Source organism: Pinus tabuliformis, chromosome 1_1, assembly GCF_031772625.1.
Source record: "Pinus tabuliformis cultivar Carrire ecotype Pingquan chromosome 1_1, CPIR1, whole genome shotgun sequence".
Taxonomy (NCBI): domain Eukaryota; kingdom Viridiplantae; phylum Streptophyta; class Pinopsida; order Pinales; family Pinaceae; genus Pinus; species Pinus tabuliformis.
Window position 1 is genome coordinate 580,702,402 of NC_142297.1, and position 18,617 is coordinate 580,721,018.

The 18,617-nt window shown below is 36.9% G+C and overlaps 1 protein-coding gene across 1 annotated transcript in view; it reads right to left on the reverse strand.

Moving 5' to 3' along the window:
• Nucleotides 1-337: 337 nt before the first annotated feature.
• LOC149214578 (phytyl ester synthase 1, chloroplastic-like) overlaps nt 338-18,617 on the reverse strand; it is a 337,153-nt gene continuing 318,873 nt past the window's right edge. Inside the window, exon 7 of the mRNA XM_089389438.1 lies at nt 338-660. Within this exon, the coding sequence (XP_089245564.1) occupies nt 470-660 (191 nt within the window). The 3' untranslated portion in view covers nt 338-469. The remainder of the gene's footprint in view (nt 661-18,617) is intronic.

Consider the following 18,617-nt stretch of genomic DNA (forward strand, 5'->3'; position numbering starts at 1 on the left):
GTAGTTCTTTTGACTTCCCCATTTATTGTCAACTTGAAAATTAGTAAGCCATCAATGATCTTTTACTCAATGATTCATGATAATGTGCATTATTTTGTCTATTTCAAAAAACAATTAATAACATTTGTTTTGTTTTGTTTTGTTTTTTGTTTTGTTTTTTTTTTTTTTTTACATTTAAGACATATATTATTTATTTTTATTGAATATATTACATACACAAATTAATAAATTTTAACAAATAAAAGTAAACCTTAATGGAATAATTGCTTCATAAGGCAAGGAAGCTTGACCAATTTAATCATTCTAAAATGTTTCATTTAACTTTGAATCATTGTAATAATTTTTCTTATGAATATGCTCATATCATTATCAATTATTTAGCTTTTGCTTTTCTACATATTTGTATTTAATAAGAAAATGAAAAAATCACCATAATTGTAATTACAAAGAACATAGTTGTCAAAGACAATCATGGATCAAAAGTTGGCATCTGATGAGTAAATCTTGACACCGCCTCATAAAGAAACCTTGGAAGGAAGTGTCTATAAGGATCTTTTTCTCTCTTTTGTAATAGATATGATATTGCTCCTTCCACTTCTCTTTTAACTTGTAAATAAAGATTATGAGCATTGGCCTTGTCCCGAAGTTCATCTTTCCTTCCTTCAAATCAAAATAAAATTAATTTTTAATATTAGATTTGTCAATTGAAAACTTAAAAGCATGGCAAGGAATTGAACACATTACTTCATTTGATTTTCATGAGAATAATTAGAAAATATAAGCATAAGAAATTTCAAAATTATTAGCAAAATGGTTTCAAATTTTCTAAACAGTACATGCTAAAAAAAATCCACATTAAAAAAAGAGAAGGAAAGAATACATACCCATTTAAAATATCTAAAAAAAATTCTTGAAATTAAAATCAATCACATTTGAAATAGTAAAGCTTGTATTTGATATTTATCAATTATAAATTATAAATCATTATATAAAAAAATTAATTGGATATTAATGGTATATATATAATAGTTTAAATTATATGTCATGTTTTATTATTATTATTATTTGGGGGTGTTGATAAAGTGGGTAGGTGAGATTTATATTGTTGTGTTATGATGCCATATTTAAGTATTAAAGTTAACAAGGACTTGCATTGGGTCTTATTCACACCCACTCGTGTTTGGGAGGAAAGGAGAAAGCTTAAACTCAAGTCTTTATGTTAATAGAAGTTCAATCACATAATTTTTTGTTGTTAGACCACACTTTCATGTAAAATAATATATAATATAATACTATATTATTATTATTTACATTATTAATATATTATTATTATTGGAAATTTTCAACACATTAATGATATTTAGTTTTTCTTAAGTTACATTAGTTTTGTTTCATGAAAAATATCTATAATATATTCCATATGAGGAATAAACATGTTTTAGTCCTTGAGGGATTGCCCAAACAATAAGAGTTGAAGCCATTACAAGAAATATTCATTATGAGCTCAATATGTCACATGCCAAAATTGAACACAAGTGGGGAGGATAACAACATTTCTCCCAATCGCCTGAGCTAAAACTAATTGATCTTAAGTTAAATGAGTTATTTTACACTATTAATACTTAAATTAGTTAGATTATTCATAATCAATTGATCCATGAATGGTTTCAAAGCCCTAAGCATGGTAGCTAAGGTTTTACCCTAACTATGTTGTCACAACATAATGGTTCCCACATTATATTTTTAAAATTGTCCCTTTGGCATCTTCGACACCATCCAAGATCCAAACCCCCAGCTAGCCCTCCTCTCCATACTTTCTTACCCCCTGTTTCATTTTTAGCTAATGTGACCTCTTTAATGCACCTACCTCCACTTAGGGAAAATTTTAAGGATGGAAAATTATCTTGAAGTTTAAAGACATTGGCCAATATTAGTAGTCCCTAATATGCAAACTATAAAATGCTTATTGATAGTTTTGTAAAAGTATTCAAATTTATAATGATTTATATATAGTCTCTACATAATGTTAGTGATTTTTAAGGTAAAACAATTTTGTGTTGTAAAATTTGGGTGAATCATTTTTAGAAAAAATGGAAATTGGCGAATATATTTTTTGGAAAAATCATGGAAAATTAGTCCACCTACAAATATTATCCCCTAAAATTTTCCATGCCCCCACTGAAGTATTTCAAAAATAACTCCACCACCATGAAAGCCCCTTGATTGCCCTCACTTATCTCCTCCCATAGTCACCAAGTCTCATGGAATGTCTCCCCAGAAACGACCTTCCTTAAGCTCCTCACCTTTATCTTCAGCTTAGCCCAATCTCTCCAAATCTTCCCCATCTATCTCTTCAAACCCTTCAACATTGGAATCCACCCATCCTATCTCTTCATCCCATTTTGTGGTTGTCCCCTCATAACCACCTAGAGTTTCGATGGTAAATAAGGCACTAACCCCATCCATAACAGTGATTGAGGATGTGTTGTAGAAAAAATTCAAAGAGAATGGAGTTTCCTATGGGTTTATTGACCTATAGAAAAAGCTAATAAACGTACTACAATGGATCACAATGACTTGGAAAACTAGAAACGGATAATGAAGCATCTATTTATCCATCTAACTATTCATATTGGAATTTTATCTACCAAAAGAGATAGAGAGGATTTTCAAGTATAACCCTTGGCTCTGAGGCAAAGGAGTATGCATGAAGTGGTGGACATCTACCTTTAAACCTCCATTCAATTCCCTCTCCACCACCCCAATATGGGTAAGAATGCCTAACCTCCCTCTCCACTTAATGGGTTTTGATTTGTTACAAGGGACACAGAAAACAATAGGAAATTCCATCTCATGAGTGTTAACATGAAGTGAAAGCATATCACTACCTATGCTTGCATTGGTGATGAAATGAATTTCACCAAAGGATTCTTGGCAGAAATCTAGCTAGGAGCTAAAGACTGCACGTGGACCCAACTTCTTAATTATGAGAAAGTTTCCTTCTAATGTAGGGATTTCTTCTAAAGAAAGCGCATTGCAACCCACTATATCAAAATTGATAGACGTTCTCAAAAACATTAGAGAAAACCCATCTAGTGATATGGGGCAATGAAGAACCAACACTTAATCACCCTAGTAGTCATCTAGATAGTCATAATAGAGCAATAGGGTCCTTCACTCCTTTGAAAGGTTTCAATGCAAGAAAGTAAAAATTAAACCATATATACCAAAGAAAAAAAGGAGGCAAGGATCAGAGCAAGACAACTACTCCCTCCTATGAGATCTTACAAGGATTTAGTGCAAATAATAACCCAGTTGTGTTTGGATTCAATAAGCATAGAGAGATATTACAAGGGTCACAAGGATGCATGTCTCTCATCTCAAACCTCCTCCCTAACACTTGATAACCATCCCAAAAAAGGTTAAGTCAACTAAAATAAAGTGGAGGAGGTTTGGAAACTCTATAATCCCTCTTGAATGAGGAAGTGAAGAAGGGTAAATTATTTCGATTTTAAAGTCACAACCTAACTCATGAAATTGATAGATGACCCTCTTTATTTGTGAGCCAAAAAATTATATTTATTTAAATATTTAATTTACGTAAATGTAAATAGTAAATATTTAACTATAATGAAATATTTGAATTTCAAAAACAAAACCTAACTCGATATCAAATTGATACGTGGCCCTCTTTATTTGTGGAAAAAAAAAAAATCATTTTTGTTTAGCTATTTAATTGATCTAAATGTAAATAGCATAAACTCCCTTCCATTTTAAACTTTTTTTCCTATATAAGAAAAATCTTAACAACTAACACTTTTTTTTCTATATGAGAAAAATCTTAACAATATATCAAAGACACATTAATAATGTATCATTAATACGATATTTTAATTTATTTCTGACGTTTAATGATGTATTAATATTTAATGCATAGTCAAAAGTAATGCATGGCAATATATAACTGGCACGTTAACATGTTTCTTCCGAGGCTTCGAAAGTGTTTATATGCAGCTTTGTATAGATTAAAAAGAAATGTAAAGGCAAAGTGATTGTATAGTTTTGTGTGCGAATATGGTTGTATTTTAACGATAAAAAGTTGGCAACTTAAGGAGCAGCGGCGATACTTTTCATTAGATTACAATACAGAAACGTGCACGATGACGAGCATAGCCTCAGAGAAACCCTCTGTCTCCGCAGCCATCGCTTCCTCTTCTTCCGTCGCTGCAGCCCCTCACACGAGGGTTCTAAAGCTCCTTTCCAAAGATGGACCGAGACCTGCTCTGATGACATCGTCCCTGTAAAGGATAGAGAGGTCCTTCAAGCCTCTGCCTCACCTCTACCCGACGCCAAAAATCACTCATGCATAGTGATTGATGAAATTTCTAAGCAACTTCCCAAGAGGGTACCTTTGGTTCCTGATTTTTATGTCATTCAACCGTGGATTGGTTATGGTGTTTTCGACTATCAGAAATTCCCAATATTTGTCAAAACTTTATCTAGAAAATCTTTGTGCCTTAAGTCTGTGAACAGGGTGTTGTATTTTCACTTGCAGCCAGAATATTTCACCAAAATATTTCACTTGAGTATGACAGGTATCCCATAGGGGAGTATGAGAATCCTCTATGAGGGAAGGCAATTAAATTTGGCAAATGCTCTGAGAGATTATAGAATTAAGGAGGATGCCTTTATCTCCCTCGCTGCCGGATTGAAAGGAGGTGCCAAAGGAATTGCGGCATCTCCTACCTCAAAACCCCAGTGATCTAAAGAAGCTCTCGAGACAGGCTCTAGCTCCTAACCTTTGAAAGCTCTTGTGGGCTAGGCTTTTGTGGTTGAATATTCAACGGATGCTCCAATAATCAAGATGAATCAGCTGTCCACCTAGTTAAATCTTCTTCATTATACTAAGCATACGGTCATGTGGTCATGTGTTGTTTTAATGGATGGCCTCGTTTTAATGGGTGAATTTTGGCCGTCGGGTTCCACCCTCAGGGAGTGGGTTTTTCAAAACTAGACAAAGAACATAAATTTGTTATTTTGTTCTAAAGGTTATTTTAGTCAATGGGTCTTTTAAAACTGGACAAAGAACATAGATTTGCTATTTTGTTTTAAAGGTTATTTTAGTCATATTCAAAGATCTGGAGGACCAATAGAGGTTTTTAAATGAGGGCCCCTAGTTTTGGGGTTCCAAGACTCTCAAGTGAGTCCTGGTTTCAAGTTAGTCCTTGTTTCTTGAGTTCAACCTACTCTCCATGAAGACTCTAGCCACTCCAGTTTGGGTAAGACTCCCCATGAAGACTCTGGCCACTCCAGTTTGGGTAAGACTTCCAAACGTCTCCCTTGAGTGTAATCCACCGGAATTCCTTAAAGTGTTTGGAAATGCTATTGGACACTTTGTCAAAATAGACAGTGAGAGAATAACTAGTGGGTTTATTTCTTTAGTCAGAATATGTGTTGAACTGGATTTAAGTGCAGGCCGGAATTCCTTAAAGTGTTTGGAAATGCTATTGGACACTTTGTCAAAATAGACAGTGAGAGAATAGCTAGTGGGTTTATCTCTTTAGTTAGAATATGTGTTGAACTGGATTTAAGTGCAGGTCTCTCATATAAAATCATCCTAAAATGTGATGGAAAGGAACTTCATCAACCTCTAGACTATAAAAACACAACTTTTAGATGTAGAAAATGTGAGTAGCCCAAGCATCTTCGGAATGTATGCCCTAAAGGAGCATTAGGATCCCGCGAAAAAGTGGCTGGCGTGATCCGAAGGTAGCTTCAAATGGAAAGAACAAGACAGGGATAAGAAAGATAGCCCTCAATAGGAAAAGACATGTCATGATTCTTCAGAGTCCCAAGATCTCGTGCAGCCCACAATGGACACACCTTTTCCTTGAATGGAAAGGACGTCTCCCACAAGTTCATCAACACTAATTGTGGCTACAACCATTGGGAAAAGACGACCTTATGGCCTGATCATTGAGATAGTGACAAGGATGTGTAGTGCCGCTTTATTTGAAAGACAAAAATATGACATGTTCCTCATATGTAACTGATAAATCTATAGAATGAGTAGATGTTTTTATGAAAAAGGAAAAAAAAAAAAAAACCATAAATACCTTTGATGTTTGATATCTTAACATGTCACACATGGCATACACTTAGGTGATTGCTCATTTATTATGTTTTCAAGGACCAAATACTATACTAGAAATTTCCAATGTAATTTTAATTTTTTTAGATAGTCATAGAAATCACTCAATAGGTATTATAAAAAAAATGAGTGAATATGATTCCAAAAGTTTATAAATATTTACAAAGTATTTTTATAACTATTCAGTTTTGACCTCAGGAGTTGCTTCATCCTCGCGCATCAGTTGAACAAGGACAATAATCTATGAAGTCCCGCTTCCTCCCATGTTTCCATGTTCGCCATCTTCAGTTTTGACTTCAACAGTTGTCTCATCCTCGCGCTTCAGTTGATCTAGGGCAGTAATCTGATGAAGTCCCGCTTCCTCCCATGTTTCCATGCTCGCCTGGATTTCCTCGGGTCCCCTTCTACTTGTAGTCTCAAGCTTTCCAAGATAGGGGCCTGGGATGTCCAGTTTAATATGCAACTTATTTATAGAAAACCAATCTTTTGGTTGACGAGAAGCGATTGAACTTGTTCTCAACGGCCAACATCTCCCCTTGGCGATTCAACAAAGATAGAATATGCTCTGTAGTTACCGTGATATAGTAAAGCTGGTAGGTGATATCGATGTTCTCCTGCACAACCGGGTTCAGCGGGTTTCTTAAGTGAATTCTTTCATTGTCTAATCTAGCCCCGCCCCCTCTTTTTTCTTCCAACCTTGTTATCATATTAAAGTCTCCTCATGTGATCCAGATTGGATATGTTCTTTCCGAGTTGATCAAGGCTAAGGTATTCAGTATGTCTATCTTATTTATTTCTTCCTGGGGGAAGTAGACATTGGTTAGATGACCATGTACATTAGTCCCTATAATATGGAAGGTGGCTTGTATAAAATTCTTACTTGCATGAATATTATCAAGTGTGATAGCTCGTTCATCCTAGATTATGGCTAGCCCTCTTGACGCACCAAAATCATCCGATGTTGCTGCTTTGCTGCCTGGCCACGCTTTTGCAAGTGTCTGGTCTAGTATTGTAGATTTACATTTGGTTTCCTGTATGAAAAAAATTTGGGGTTTCTCCATTTGAATCATGTTTTTTATCAATCTATATTTCCCAGGGCTATTTAGCCCTCTGATATTCCATGAGATGAGCTTCATGGAGCACTACTAGTAAGGGGGTTGTAATACTTTGTAAGCTTGGAATATCTTCCCGATTCTACCAGTATTTCCCCAATGCAGATGGTTCTCTGTAGATCATTTTTCCTACGTCATTTTTTATTGTCTTTAGTAGTATTTTTACCGTCCCATTGACTCCTAGGTTGGATGCCTAAAGATCTTTGTTGCTGTGCTCTGGAAATGATGACTTCTAAGCTTTCTAGTTTCCTTTATGGGATTTTGTCGTATTCCTTTTTCTTACATGCTTTCTCTAATCCCAATATATCTAGATCTCCAATGTCGAAGCTCTCTGGCTCCTCTTCCATGTGTTGGATCTCAATTCTTTCTGCTGCTATTTCTGCTACAATCGAGATTTCCTGTTGCATATTGTCAACCTCCATACTTTGAATATTCCATTTCGGTAAGTGACTGGGGGCGGCTGAGGTAGGGTCTATGGATTGTATAGATTTTTGGGTAATCTTGGAGCTCGAAGGGGTGGAAAGAGGAGTCATCTTAGGGATGTCCTTTGATTGATAAGGGATTTCATAGGTGTTCTGTTCCGTCTGATTCAGGATCTCAAAGATGTTTCTTGTAGAAGGCATTGAGGCATTGGCTACAAGCATTTTAAGGCTAGCTAAGGGTTTCTTATGATTCTTTTTACGGTTGGTGACTTTGGTAAAGCCATCCAGGTTAGATTTATCCATATTGGAGGGGTTCGAGGCTTTCAGGTTTGAAGGGTAGTCTCGGAAGAGGTGACCGAGGGCATGGAATTTCTTGCAACGAAATGGAACATGCTCATAATCTATTGATTGTATCCATTCAAAATCATCATGGTAAAGACTTACCGCATCCGGAAGAGCTTTGCCGAGATGCATGTATACACATATTCGGGCATATGAGGTATATCGCCTGAGTTTCGTTTCCTCTGCGATTTTAATGAACTCCCATAAGCCATTCCCGATATCTTGCAGTGAGTCCTCATCCCAGTATTCCAAAGGGAGGGAGTAAAGGCGAATCCATACTGGTGCCCAGCTTAAATTCTTTTTGTCAGGGTTGAATCGCTCTATCCAATCTCTTAGATATAAACTTGTTGCATTGAAAAAATACGGTCCTCCATTGAGGACTCTTTTTTGGTCTTCTATGCAGTTGAAAATCACTGTAAAGAAGCCTTTAGGCCCCAATTGTAAGGTAATGTGCCCTTTTGGTTTCCATTTGGCTGCTATCCAGCCATGCAAGGCTTTCTCTGTGGGCCAAAAACTATAAATTTCCCAATCAGTGCATGATCCTTCATGTGCTGGATTTGATTGTTGATCCGATGGCTTGGAAGCTCAATCTTTGGTCTTTCAGCCGCAACGGGCTTACATGTGGCCGACGTTGCCTTGGGCACTTCATTCTTGTTTGTATTGTCTAGCAAAGTGTTTGGAACTGGTTCAACATCGTCCTAGTGTTCTGTCCTGACATCTTCAATGACATTGGGGGGAGGCTCCCTATCCTCCCCCTAAGGGGAATCCATTGCTTGTGAACTGTGCCTTTGTCGTGTAGCGGTGCGTCCTTTCTGCTGAGCAAGAACCTGAACACATGGTCTGTACAGGTCTGCCTTTCACAGGTCTGATTCAAACCATAGTCTTCCATTAACACCTCCCAGAGCGTCTCCTGTTGTACAATTCATAATTGAGGATTTTTTCCATTAAATAGGAGTTAATTGCTTAAGGAACAACGCAAGGAAATATGAGCTTGGAAGACTAGGAATTCCGCTAAGTATTGGCCAAAGGCATTCAGTTAGGCAGAGGATAGAATATACTTATGTAGGTTGACCTCAAGGTTGAGAAAAACATATTGTATTCAGCTAAGGCTTGCCTAGGAAGCGATGAGAAAGATAGAGATAATGCAAAGTTTTCTCGGGCTTGATCAAAGCATTATAATATTCTCATATTTTCTGACTAATGAAATATAGAGATAGCATGGGTTTTTAGTTGTGGCTTTCCCGAGGCAATCATTGTGTAATGTGTTCATTTCATTCTTTCTCTTGTATGCTTCGTGATTTCACGATCGTTTAATTTTTTTCACTGATGAGTAGAGTAGATTCAAGTAAATTGTTTTAGCATATTACAATTTGCAGTTTGAATCTACAAGGAATTTCTACAATTCCTACATCAAGGCAAAGCACTTGAGGGACTTCCCCAAAAGAAAAAAAAATATTAACAATGAAGGCTAATCCATTCACACTTATGAATGGTTCTCTACAAAAACTAGGACCTAGTGACATTCTGAGAATGTGTTCCCCAAACATGAATGAAAAAGCATAATTGATGAGGCACATAAGGGCCCACCAGGAGGCCATTAATAAATAGACATAATCATAAGGTCCTTCAACAAATTACAAATCAAAGGGGAACTATAACCTCGAAATGATAACTCTAGCCAAAAAACCATGAAAAACAACTCAAAAATGAAAAATGTGTATGCTAGACCATTATTTATTTATTTATTTATTTTGTTTATTTTTTATTTTTATTTATTATTATTATTTTAATTAATTAATTAATTTGTTTGTTTATTTTATTTTATTTATTTATTTTCCGGGTAAATTTTCAATATTTTTTAAAAATGACAGTAAAAACCAATTTTTTTGTGCAAAAAACACATTGAAATAAAAAAGTGTTCATGGTGACATCAACATTATTTTTGGTTAAAATTCCAACATTTTTTAGAGATGTCATTATAAATAAAATACTATGAGTCCAAAATCATTAAAATTCCAATAGTTTTCAACAATATGTTGAAGATAAAATATCACGACTCCAAAAACCTAAAATTTCCAACAATTTTCAACCATGGTGTTATGACGCTGAAAAACGTTGTAATTTTGATATTTTTCAACAGTGACATTAAAAATAAATATCATAACTTCAAAAAACCTTAAAATTTCAACATCTTTTAGCATAGAATTCAAAACAAATGTCATGACTATAACAAATCTTAGATTTTCAACATATTTAGAGATCAAATATCATGACTAAATTAAACTTTAAAAATAGATACCTACATAAAAAAATTCATTATACCAAATGTTAAAAAAACAGTTCTTTTAAAAAATCGGCCTAAGACAACTTGACACATTGCAATGAAAACTTAAAAATCAACCATCAAATTGAAACATAGTGGAGATGTGTTTGACCCATTGCAATTGAAACTTAAAAATCAACTATCAAATTAACACATAGTAGAAGCGAACTTGATTCATTGTAATGAAAACTGAAAAATCAACTATCAAATTGACACATATTGGGGTTGGGTTGCTAGTTGAACATCGACACAACCCATACAAAAAAAAAAGTAAATAAATAAAATTAAAAAACAAAATATAAATATAAAATAAATTAAATCATAATCCAAAAAAATAAGTTAAAAAAAATTAAATTAAATTAAAACATTGAAAAAAGAAAAAAGAAAAAAGAAAAAAAGAAAAAAAAAAATAAAATATATATATATATATATATAATTTAAAAAAAATAATGAAAAATAACCCATAAAATGATGAAAATTCAAGCACAAAAATATTAAAAAAACCAAAAAAAAAACCAAAAAAAAAATAAAAAAAAAATTTAATTTAATAAAAAAAATAAACAAAATCAGTGTGTCACCCTGCCTAGTAGCCAAGGGGAAAGGGCCAGGGCATGCACCTTGGCCCATGGCCCCTTGGCCGTTGGGAGAGGTGGCAGGGTAATCTTATTTTTATTTGTTTAAATTTTCTTTTATTTTTCATCATTGTTTTGGGTATTTTTTAATATCTTTTTGGTTTTTCATTTTTTTAACATTTGTTTTTTTTTTAATTGAAATGGTTAAATAACAAATGTTTTAAAAAAATGCATACTTAAGACAAAAAAAATTAAAATTGAAGTGTCAAAAATATGCAGAAAAAAGGGTTGATGCTTTTAAAAAGTAATCCCCAAAGAAAAGGGGTTGATGTTGCATTAACACTTCAAAATTGGAATGAAAGTCACTAACATTTAAAAAAAATTGCAAAGAAAATTTAAAGTATGCTAAAAAAAAGAGGTGTATTCTGAATCAACACTTTTCAGAAACAGATGATTTTTTGCTCCCTCTAAAAAATGAGAACTTGATTCAGTTTCAGTTTTAATGGTAATTGTGTTCTTTAAGAAGGATTATGGTGGTTGACTCTATTTAAGGATTATCAAGAACAAATCCAACAATGCGATAGTTTTCAATGGATGTGTCAATTGTTATGGAATGAAAAAATGTCCCTAAATTTAGTTAATCCAAATTTACCTTTTGAAATGAGTTGTTGATTTTATTGATTCATTCCATGTATGTGTGAAACGAATAGGCGATAAGTATATTATTACTACAATCGAGTATCTTACCAAGTGGGTTGAAGTAGACCCTATTGAGTCATGCACTAAAAAAATTACGGCCAAATTTGTTTATGAAAACGTTATCACCAAGTTTTGGCTCCCCTTAATGATTATTATTAATAAGGGAACCCACTTTGTAAATGCAACAATTCAAGTTATACTGGGTGCCATGAATTCCATTCAGAGTGGCATGGGAAAGTTGAAGGGGGCCATGTGGCCAGCCCGTCCGCCGCCTTGCCGTCTTGTCATTCTAATGTTTGGGATGAACACCCGCATCTGGGTGCGTTTCTTCTTCCTGAACCATTTCCATTTGCACCAAGTCTTTGTATTCCTATAGCTGAGAAGTAGTGGCCATAGTATTAAGTGTGCCTGCATGAAAAGTCCTTCCACCATTTACCCCAATGTTAGCAAGAAGGTCTGCTACTTTGTTTCCATCCCTGCGAGAGTGTTTGAGATTTACAACTTTGTGGGTTGAGAGCCAATTTTCAATTAGCTCAAGTATCTCTGCCAGTCTCCAACTGCTTCCTACCTTGTAGGAGGGCGTCCTTTGCAGGATCTGATTAACCATGTTGATGAGAATCTGGGAATCCCCTTCAACTATGAGTGGGAAGAAATCATGGAGTTGTGCTAGGAGAAGCCCCTGCCATAGCCCTTCTAATTCTGCCGAGTTATTTGTATCCCAGCCAATTGAACCTAAATAAGTTAGAAGCGGAATGCCCTTGTGATCTCTCAAGACTCCTCCATATCGTCTTTGCCTAGATTTCCCTTAGACGCCCCATCAAAGTTGAGTTGAATCATGTGCTGGGGCGGAGGGGTCCATCTATCTGCTGTCTTTCCTTGTGAGGAAGTTCTACCCTGATTTGCTTGTGTATGCTTCCATTGAAGGTTCCAGTTTGCCCAGATAGTCTATTCCTGAGGGATGGCGGGATAATCTTCTTCTGACCAGGCTTGAAGCAGCAAGGTTTCTCGAAGGTTTTGACCTATATTATTCCATAGAACTTCTGAAGAGGAGGACCGATCCTTGAAGATGCGTTGATTCCTTTCTTTCCAAACATTCCACATGATGAATCCTGGGATTAGTCTCCATAGTGCATTTAACAGTTTTCTTTTGTAAGGATTGTTTGCCCAAGTACGTATAGTGTTAGAGATATTCTCCTTATCTCGTCCGTCTTTTTGGCATCGAAAGCTTACTTTTTCCCAGAGTCCATTTGCTAGTGGGTAGGAATTTATTAGGTGCTCAGTGGTTTCTTCCACCTTTTTGTAGTTGGGACACATAGAAGGCCCATGAAAGCTTCTTTTTCGTAGGTTGTCCCAAGTGAGAATTTTTTTTTTGCATAGCAGCCAGAGGAAAGTGGAGACTTTTGGCCAAATGGTGGGGGCCCAAACTTTGTTCCATAGTGGGTCTTTGACTATTTGGGTGCTTATTGTTAAATTGTTAACTTCTTGTGTAGAGAAGGTTCCTTTAGCTTTATAACCCCATTTGATTTTATCCCTCTTATTAGAGTAGCGAATTTTCCTGTTTGAAAGCTTTGTTTCTAGACTGTCCTTGATGAGCTGAGTGTCTTGCCTAATGATGTGATCTAAATTTATCCATTGCCTATATCCTTGAGCATGGGTAGGCGTCCAGTATTGATTTACCTTTGCCATCAGTTGCCCTTCCCAGTCCTGTATGTGTTGAGGGTCGATTAGGTCTTTCAACTTGGGTTGTTGCTGCCAAGAATCTTCCCAAAACCATGCATTATTACCATTCCTAATTTCCCAGAAGTTGTGCTGTTGAATTACATCCTTGTGCTGTTTAGCTGCATTCCAAATAAGAGAACCTGATCCTACTTCTGTGAGTCTGATTAAATCATCAACTGGTCGGTTATTGGTGTATTTTGTTGTCCAAAGGATGGCCCAGGGAGTATGTGGCTCCGAGATCCATTTCCACCAGATGCGAGCTCCCATGACCACATTACTATGCTGAGGATCACAAAGCCCAGTACCTCCATAAATTTTCAAGAGGCACACTGTGTCCCATTTAACCAAGGCCCATTTTCTCTTTTGGCCTATGTTCCCCCACAAGAAAGATCTTTGAAGATTTCTAATTTCTTTGAGGACCCATTTTGGAGCTTCCATAACTGAAAAAAGATAGAGCGGCATGGATTGTAGCACGGCTTTGATTAGGACTAGACAGCTAGCCATGTTTAGCATACGGTAAGTCCAGGACGAGAGGCGGGCTTTTAATTTTTCCAAAAGTATTTTCTAGGATGAGTGCTTTAAATCAGAGTCCGTCACGGGAGCTCCCAGGTACTTGGAGGGAAGAGAAGCTATTGAAAAGCCTAGGATTCGAGCGATTGAGGCTTTGGTTGTAGCAGGGGTATGAAAGAAGAAGATCTGGGATTTGTTTTTGTTAATGCAAGCCCCAAGGGCATCCGAAAAAGCTAACAAGATGGTTTTTAATTTGAGAGCTTCCTGGACTGAAGGATGGCCAAATAACATATTATCATCCATGAATTGTTGGTGGGTGAAGACCGGGGTGTTTGGAAAAGAAAGACCTCTTAATTGCTGGGAATGAAGCGCTTCTTTGATGCATCTTCCCAGTCCTTCCGCCATTATAACAAAAAGGAAAGGGGAGAGGGGATCTCCTTGCCGGATGCCTTTGGAGGGGTGCAAGGGTGAGGAAGGGATTCCATTGATCATAATGGAGAAGAAGGAAGAGGAAATAAGACTCATGACCCATCTGACCCAGGGGGGAGAAGCCAAAGGCTATCAGCATTTTGTGTATATATTTCCAGCTTAAACTATCAAAAGCTTTGGAAAGATCGATTTTTAGGAGCATACCTGCCTTTTTGAATTGCTTCAAGGAGTGAATAATCTCATGAGTGAGAATGATTCCATCCGTGATCTGCCTTCCTTCCACATAGCCTGATTGTTCGAGTGATATGAGTAGAGGGAGAAAAGGTTTTAGTCTGGAAGCAATTACTTTGGAGATGATTTTGTATATGACATTACATAGAGTAATGGGCCTAAATTTGTCCGGAGTCTGAGAGTGATCTTCCTTGGGGATGAGAGCTAAAAAGGTTGCATTCAGAGAGGGAAGCAACCATCTATTAGTTCTGGATTCCTCCACGACTTGCCAGACCTCGTCTTTAATAAGATCCCAAAATTTGTGGAAGAAATTGGAAGTAAAGCCATCAGGGCCAGGCGCTTTTCCTTCTTTGAGATGTCGCATCGCATTATCCACTTCTTGTAAAGAGATTGGCCTGAAGAGGAGCTGATTGTGTTCCTCAGTTATGATCTTAGGGATATTCTTAGTTATTTTTTCAATCGCCTACATTCTATCTATCTGAGGTTCCTGGTGTACCTTCTTAAAATGATTAATGAACTCTTGTTCAATGTCCTCATGTTTTTCCAACCAATCCCCCTGCGGATTCTGAATATTGGTGATGTTGTTATGCATTCTTCTTTTGATAGTAGTGTGATGGGAGAACTTTGTGTTCCTCTCGCCCTCTTTAAGCCATCTGATTCTGGATTTTTGCTTCCAAAGTATTTCTTCTTGCTCAACTCTTTCAGATAGTTGTGATTGCAGGTGTTTTTCTAGCTCTGAGGTGTCTTCAGACCGTCCTTCTGTGATGATTCTCTGTTGTAGTTGTTTAATTTCTTGATCTAGTCCACGTTTTACCTAGAAGATATTTGCAAAAGTATTCTGATTCCATTGTTTAATGTTGCTTTTGAGATTTTTAAGTTTTTGTTGGCACTGATAGATTTTAGTACCATCCAGAGGTTTGAAAATTTTCCAAACCGCATGTATCAGATTGTTGAAATCTAGGTCAACATCTAGAAAGACTCGAAGCAGAAGGGCCTGTGAGTGGCATTACCCGGCCTCTGCCATTGAAGCGCGATTGGCCAATGATCTGAACCTGTGATTGGTAAGATTGATGCCGTGAAATCCCCACCTATATGGATTGCATTGTCTGAAAGCAGGAATCGATCCAATCGTGAGGCGATTTGATGTGCTCCTGCTCGTTTGTTATTCCATGTGTATACACCATTGTTGGATGCCATGTCTATGAGACAGTTATCTTGGATGAATTTTTTGAAGTGAATGCTTTCATTGTCCAATCTAGCCCTGCCCCCTCTTTTTTCTTCCAACCTTGTTATCATATTAAAGTCTCCTCCTGTGATCCAGATTGGATATGTTCTTTCTGAGTTGATCAAGGCTAAGGTATTCAGTATGTCTATCTTATTTATTGCTTCCTGGGGGAAGTAGACATTGGTTAGATGACCATGTACATTAGTCCCTGTAATATGGAAGGTGGCTTGTATAAAATTCTTACTTGCATGAATATTATCAAGTGTGATAGCTCGTTCATCCTAGAGTATGGCTAGCCCTCCTGATGCACCAAAATCATCCACTGCTGCTACTTTGCTGCCTAGCCACGCTTTTGCAAGTGTTTGGTCTAATATTGTAGAGTTACATTTGGTTTCTTGTATGAAAAAAATTTTGGGTTTCTCCATTTGAATCATGTTTTTTATCAGTCTGTATTTCCCAGGGCTATTTAGCCCTTTGATATTCCATGAGATGAGCTTCATTGAGCACTACTAGGAAGGGGGTTGTAATACTTTGTAAGCTTGGAATATCTTCTCGATTCTACCAGCATTTCCCCAATGCAGATGGTTCTCTGTAGATCGGTTTTACTACCTCATTTTTTATTGTCTTTAGCAGTATTTTTACTGTCCCATTGACTCCTAGGTTGGATGCCTAAAGATCTTTGTTGTTGTGCTCTAGAAAGGATGACTTCTAAGCTTTCTAGTTTCCTTTATGGGATTTTGTCATATTCCTTTTTCTTACACGCTTTCTCTAATCCCAATATATCTAGATCTCCAATGTCGAAGCTCTCTAGCTCCTCTTCCATGTGTTGGATCTCACTTCTTTCTGTTGCTATTTCTGCTATAGTCAAGATTTCCTGTTGCATATTGTCAACCTCCATACTTTGAATATTCCATTTCGGTAAGTGACTGGGGGCGGCTGAGGTAGGGTCTGTGGATTGTATAGATTTTTTGGGTAATCTTGGAGCTCGAAGGGGTGGAAAGAGGAGTCATCTTAGGGATGTCCTTTGATTGATAAGGGATTTCATAGGTGTTTTGTTCCGTCTGATTCAGGATCTCAAAGATGTTGCTTGTAGAAGGCATTGAGGCATTGGCTACAAGCTTTTTAAGGCTAGCTGAGGGTTTCTTATGATTCTTTTTACGGTTGGTGACTTTGGTAAAGCCATCCGGGTCAGATTTATCCATATTGGAGGGGTTCGAGGCTTTCAGGTTTGAAGGGTAGTCTCGGAAGAGATGACCAAGGGAATGGAATTTCTTGCAACGAAATGGAACATGCTCATAATCTATTGATTGTATCCATTCAAAATCATCATGGTAAAGACTTATCGCATCCGGGAGAGCTTTGCTGAGATGCATGTATACACATATTCAGGCATAGGAGGTATATCGCCTGAGTTTCGTCTCCTCTGCGATTTTAATGAACTCCCCTAAGCCATTCCCGATATCTTGCAGTGAGTCCTCATCCCAGTACTCCAAAGGGAGGGAGTAAAGGCGAATCCATACTGGTGCCTAGCTTAAATCCTCTTTGTCAGGGTTGAATCGCTTTATCCAATCTCTCAGATATAAACTTGTTGCATTGAAAAAATACGGTCCTCCATTGAGGACTCTGTTTTGGTCTTCTATGCAGTTCAAAATCGCTGTAAAGAAGCCTTTAGGCCCCAATTGTAAGGTAATGTGCCCTTTTGGTTTCCAATTGGCTACTATCCAGCCATGCAAGGCTTTCTCTGTGGGCCAAAAACCTATAAATTTCCCAATCAGTGCATGATCCTTCATGTGCTAGATTTGATTGTTGATCTGATGGCTTGGAAGCTCAATCTTTGGTCTTTCAACCACAACGGGCTTACATGTGGCCGACGTTGTCTTGGGTGCTTCATTCTTGTTCTTATTGTCTAGCAAAGTGTTTGGAACTAGTTCAACATCATCCTAGTGTTCTGTCCTGACATCTTTAGTGACATTGGGGGGAGGCTCCCTATCCTCCCCCTGAGGGGAATCCATTGCTTGTGAATTGTGCCTTTGTTGTGTAGCAGTGCATCCTTTCTGCTCAGCAAGAACCTGAAAACATGGTCTGTATAGGTCTGCCTTTCACAGGTCTGACTCAAACCCTAGTCTTCCATTAACACCTCCTAGAGCGTCTCCTGTTGTACAATTCATAATTGAGGATTTTTTCCATTAAATAGGAGTTAATTGCTTAAGGAACAACGCAACGAAATAGGAGCTTGGAAGACTAGGAATTCAGCTAAGTATTGGCCAAAGGCATTCAGTTAGGCAGAGGATAGAATATACTTATGTAGGTTGACCTCAAGGTTGAGAAAAACATATTGTATTCAGCTAAGGCTTGCCTAGGAAGCGATGAGACAAATAGAGATAATGCAAAGTTTTCTCAGGCTTGATCAAAGCATTATAATATTCTCATATTTTCTGACTAATGAAATATAGAGATAGCATGGGTTTTTAGTTGTGGCTTTCCCCATGAAATCATTGTGTAATGTGTTCATTGCATTTGTTCTCTTGTATGCTTCGTGATTTCGTGATCGTTTAATTTTTTTCGCTGATGAGTAGAGTAGATTCAAGTTAATTGTTTTAGCATATTACAATTTGCAGTTTGAATCTACAAGGAAATTCTACAATTCCTACGTCAAGGCAAAGCACTTGAGGGACTTCCCCAAAAGAAAAAAAAAATATTAACAATGAAGGATAATCCATTCACACTTATGAATGGTTCTCTACAAAAACTAGGACCTAGTGACATTCTGAGAATGTGTTCCCCAAACATGAACGAAAAAACATAATTGATGAGGCACATAAGGGCCCACTAGGAGGCCATTAATAAATAGAAATAATCATAAGGTCCTTCAACAAATTACA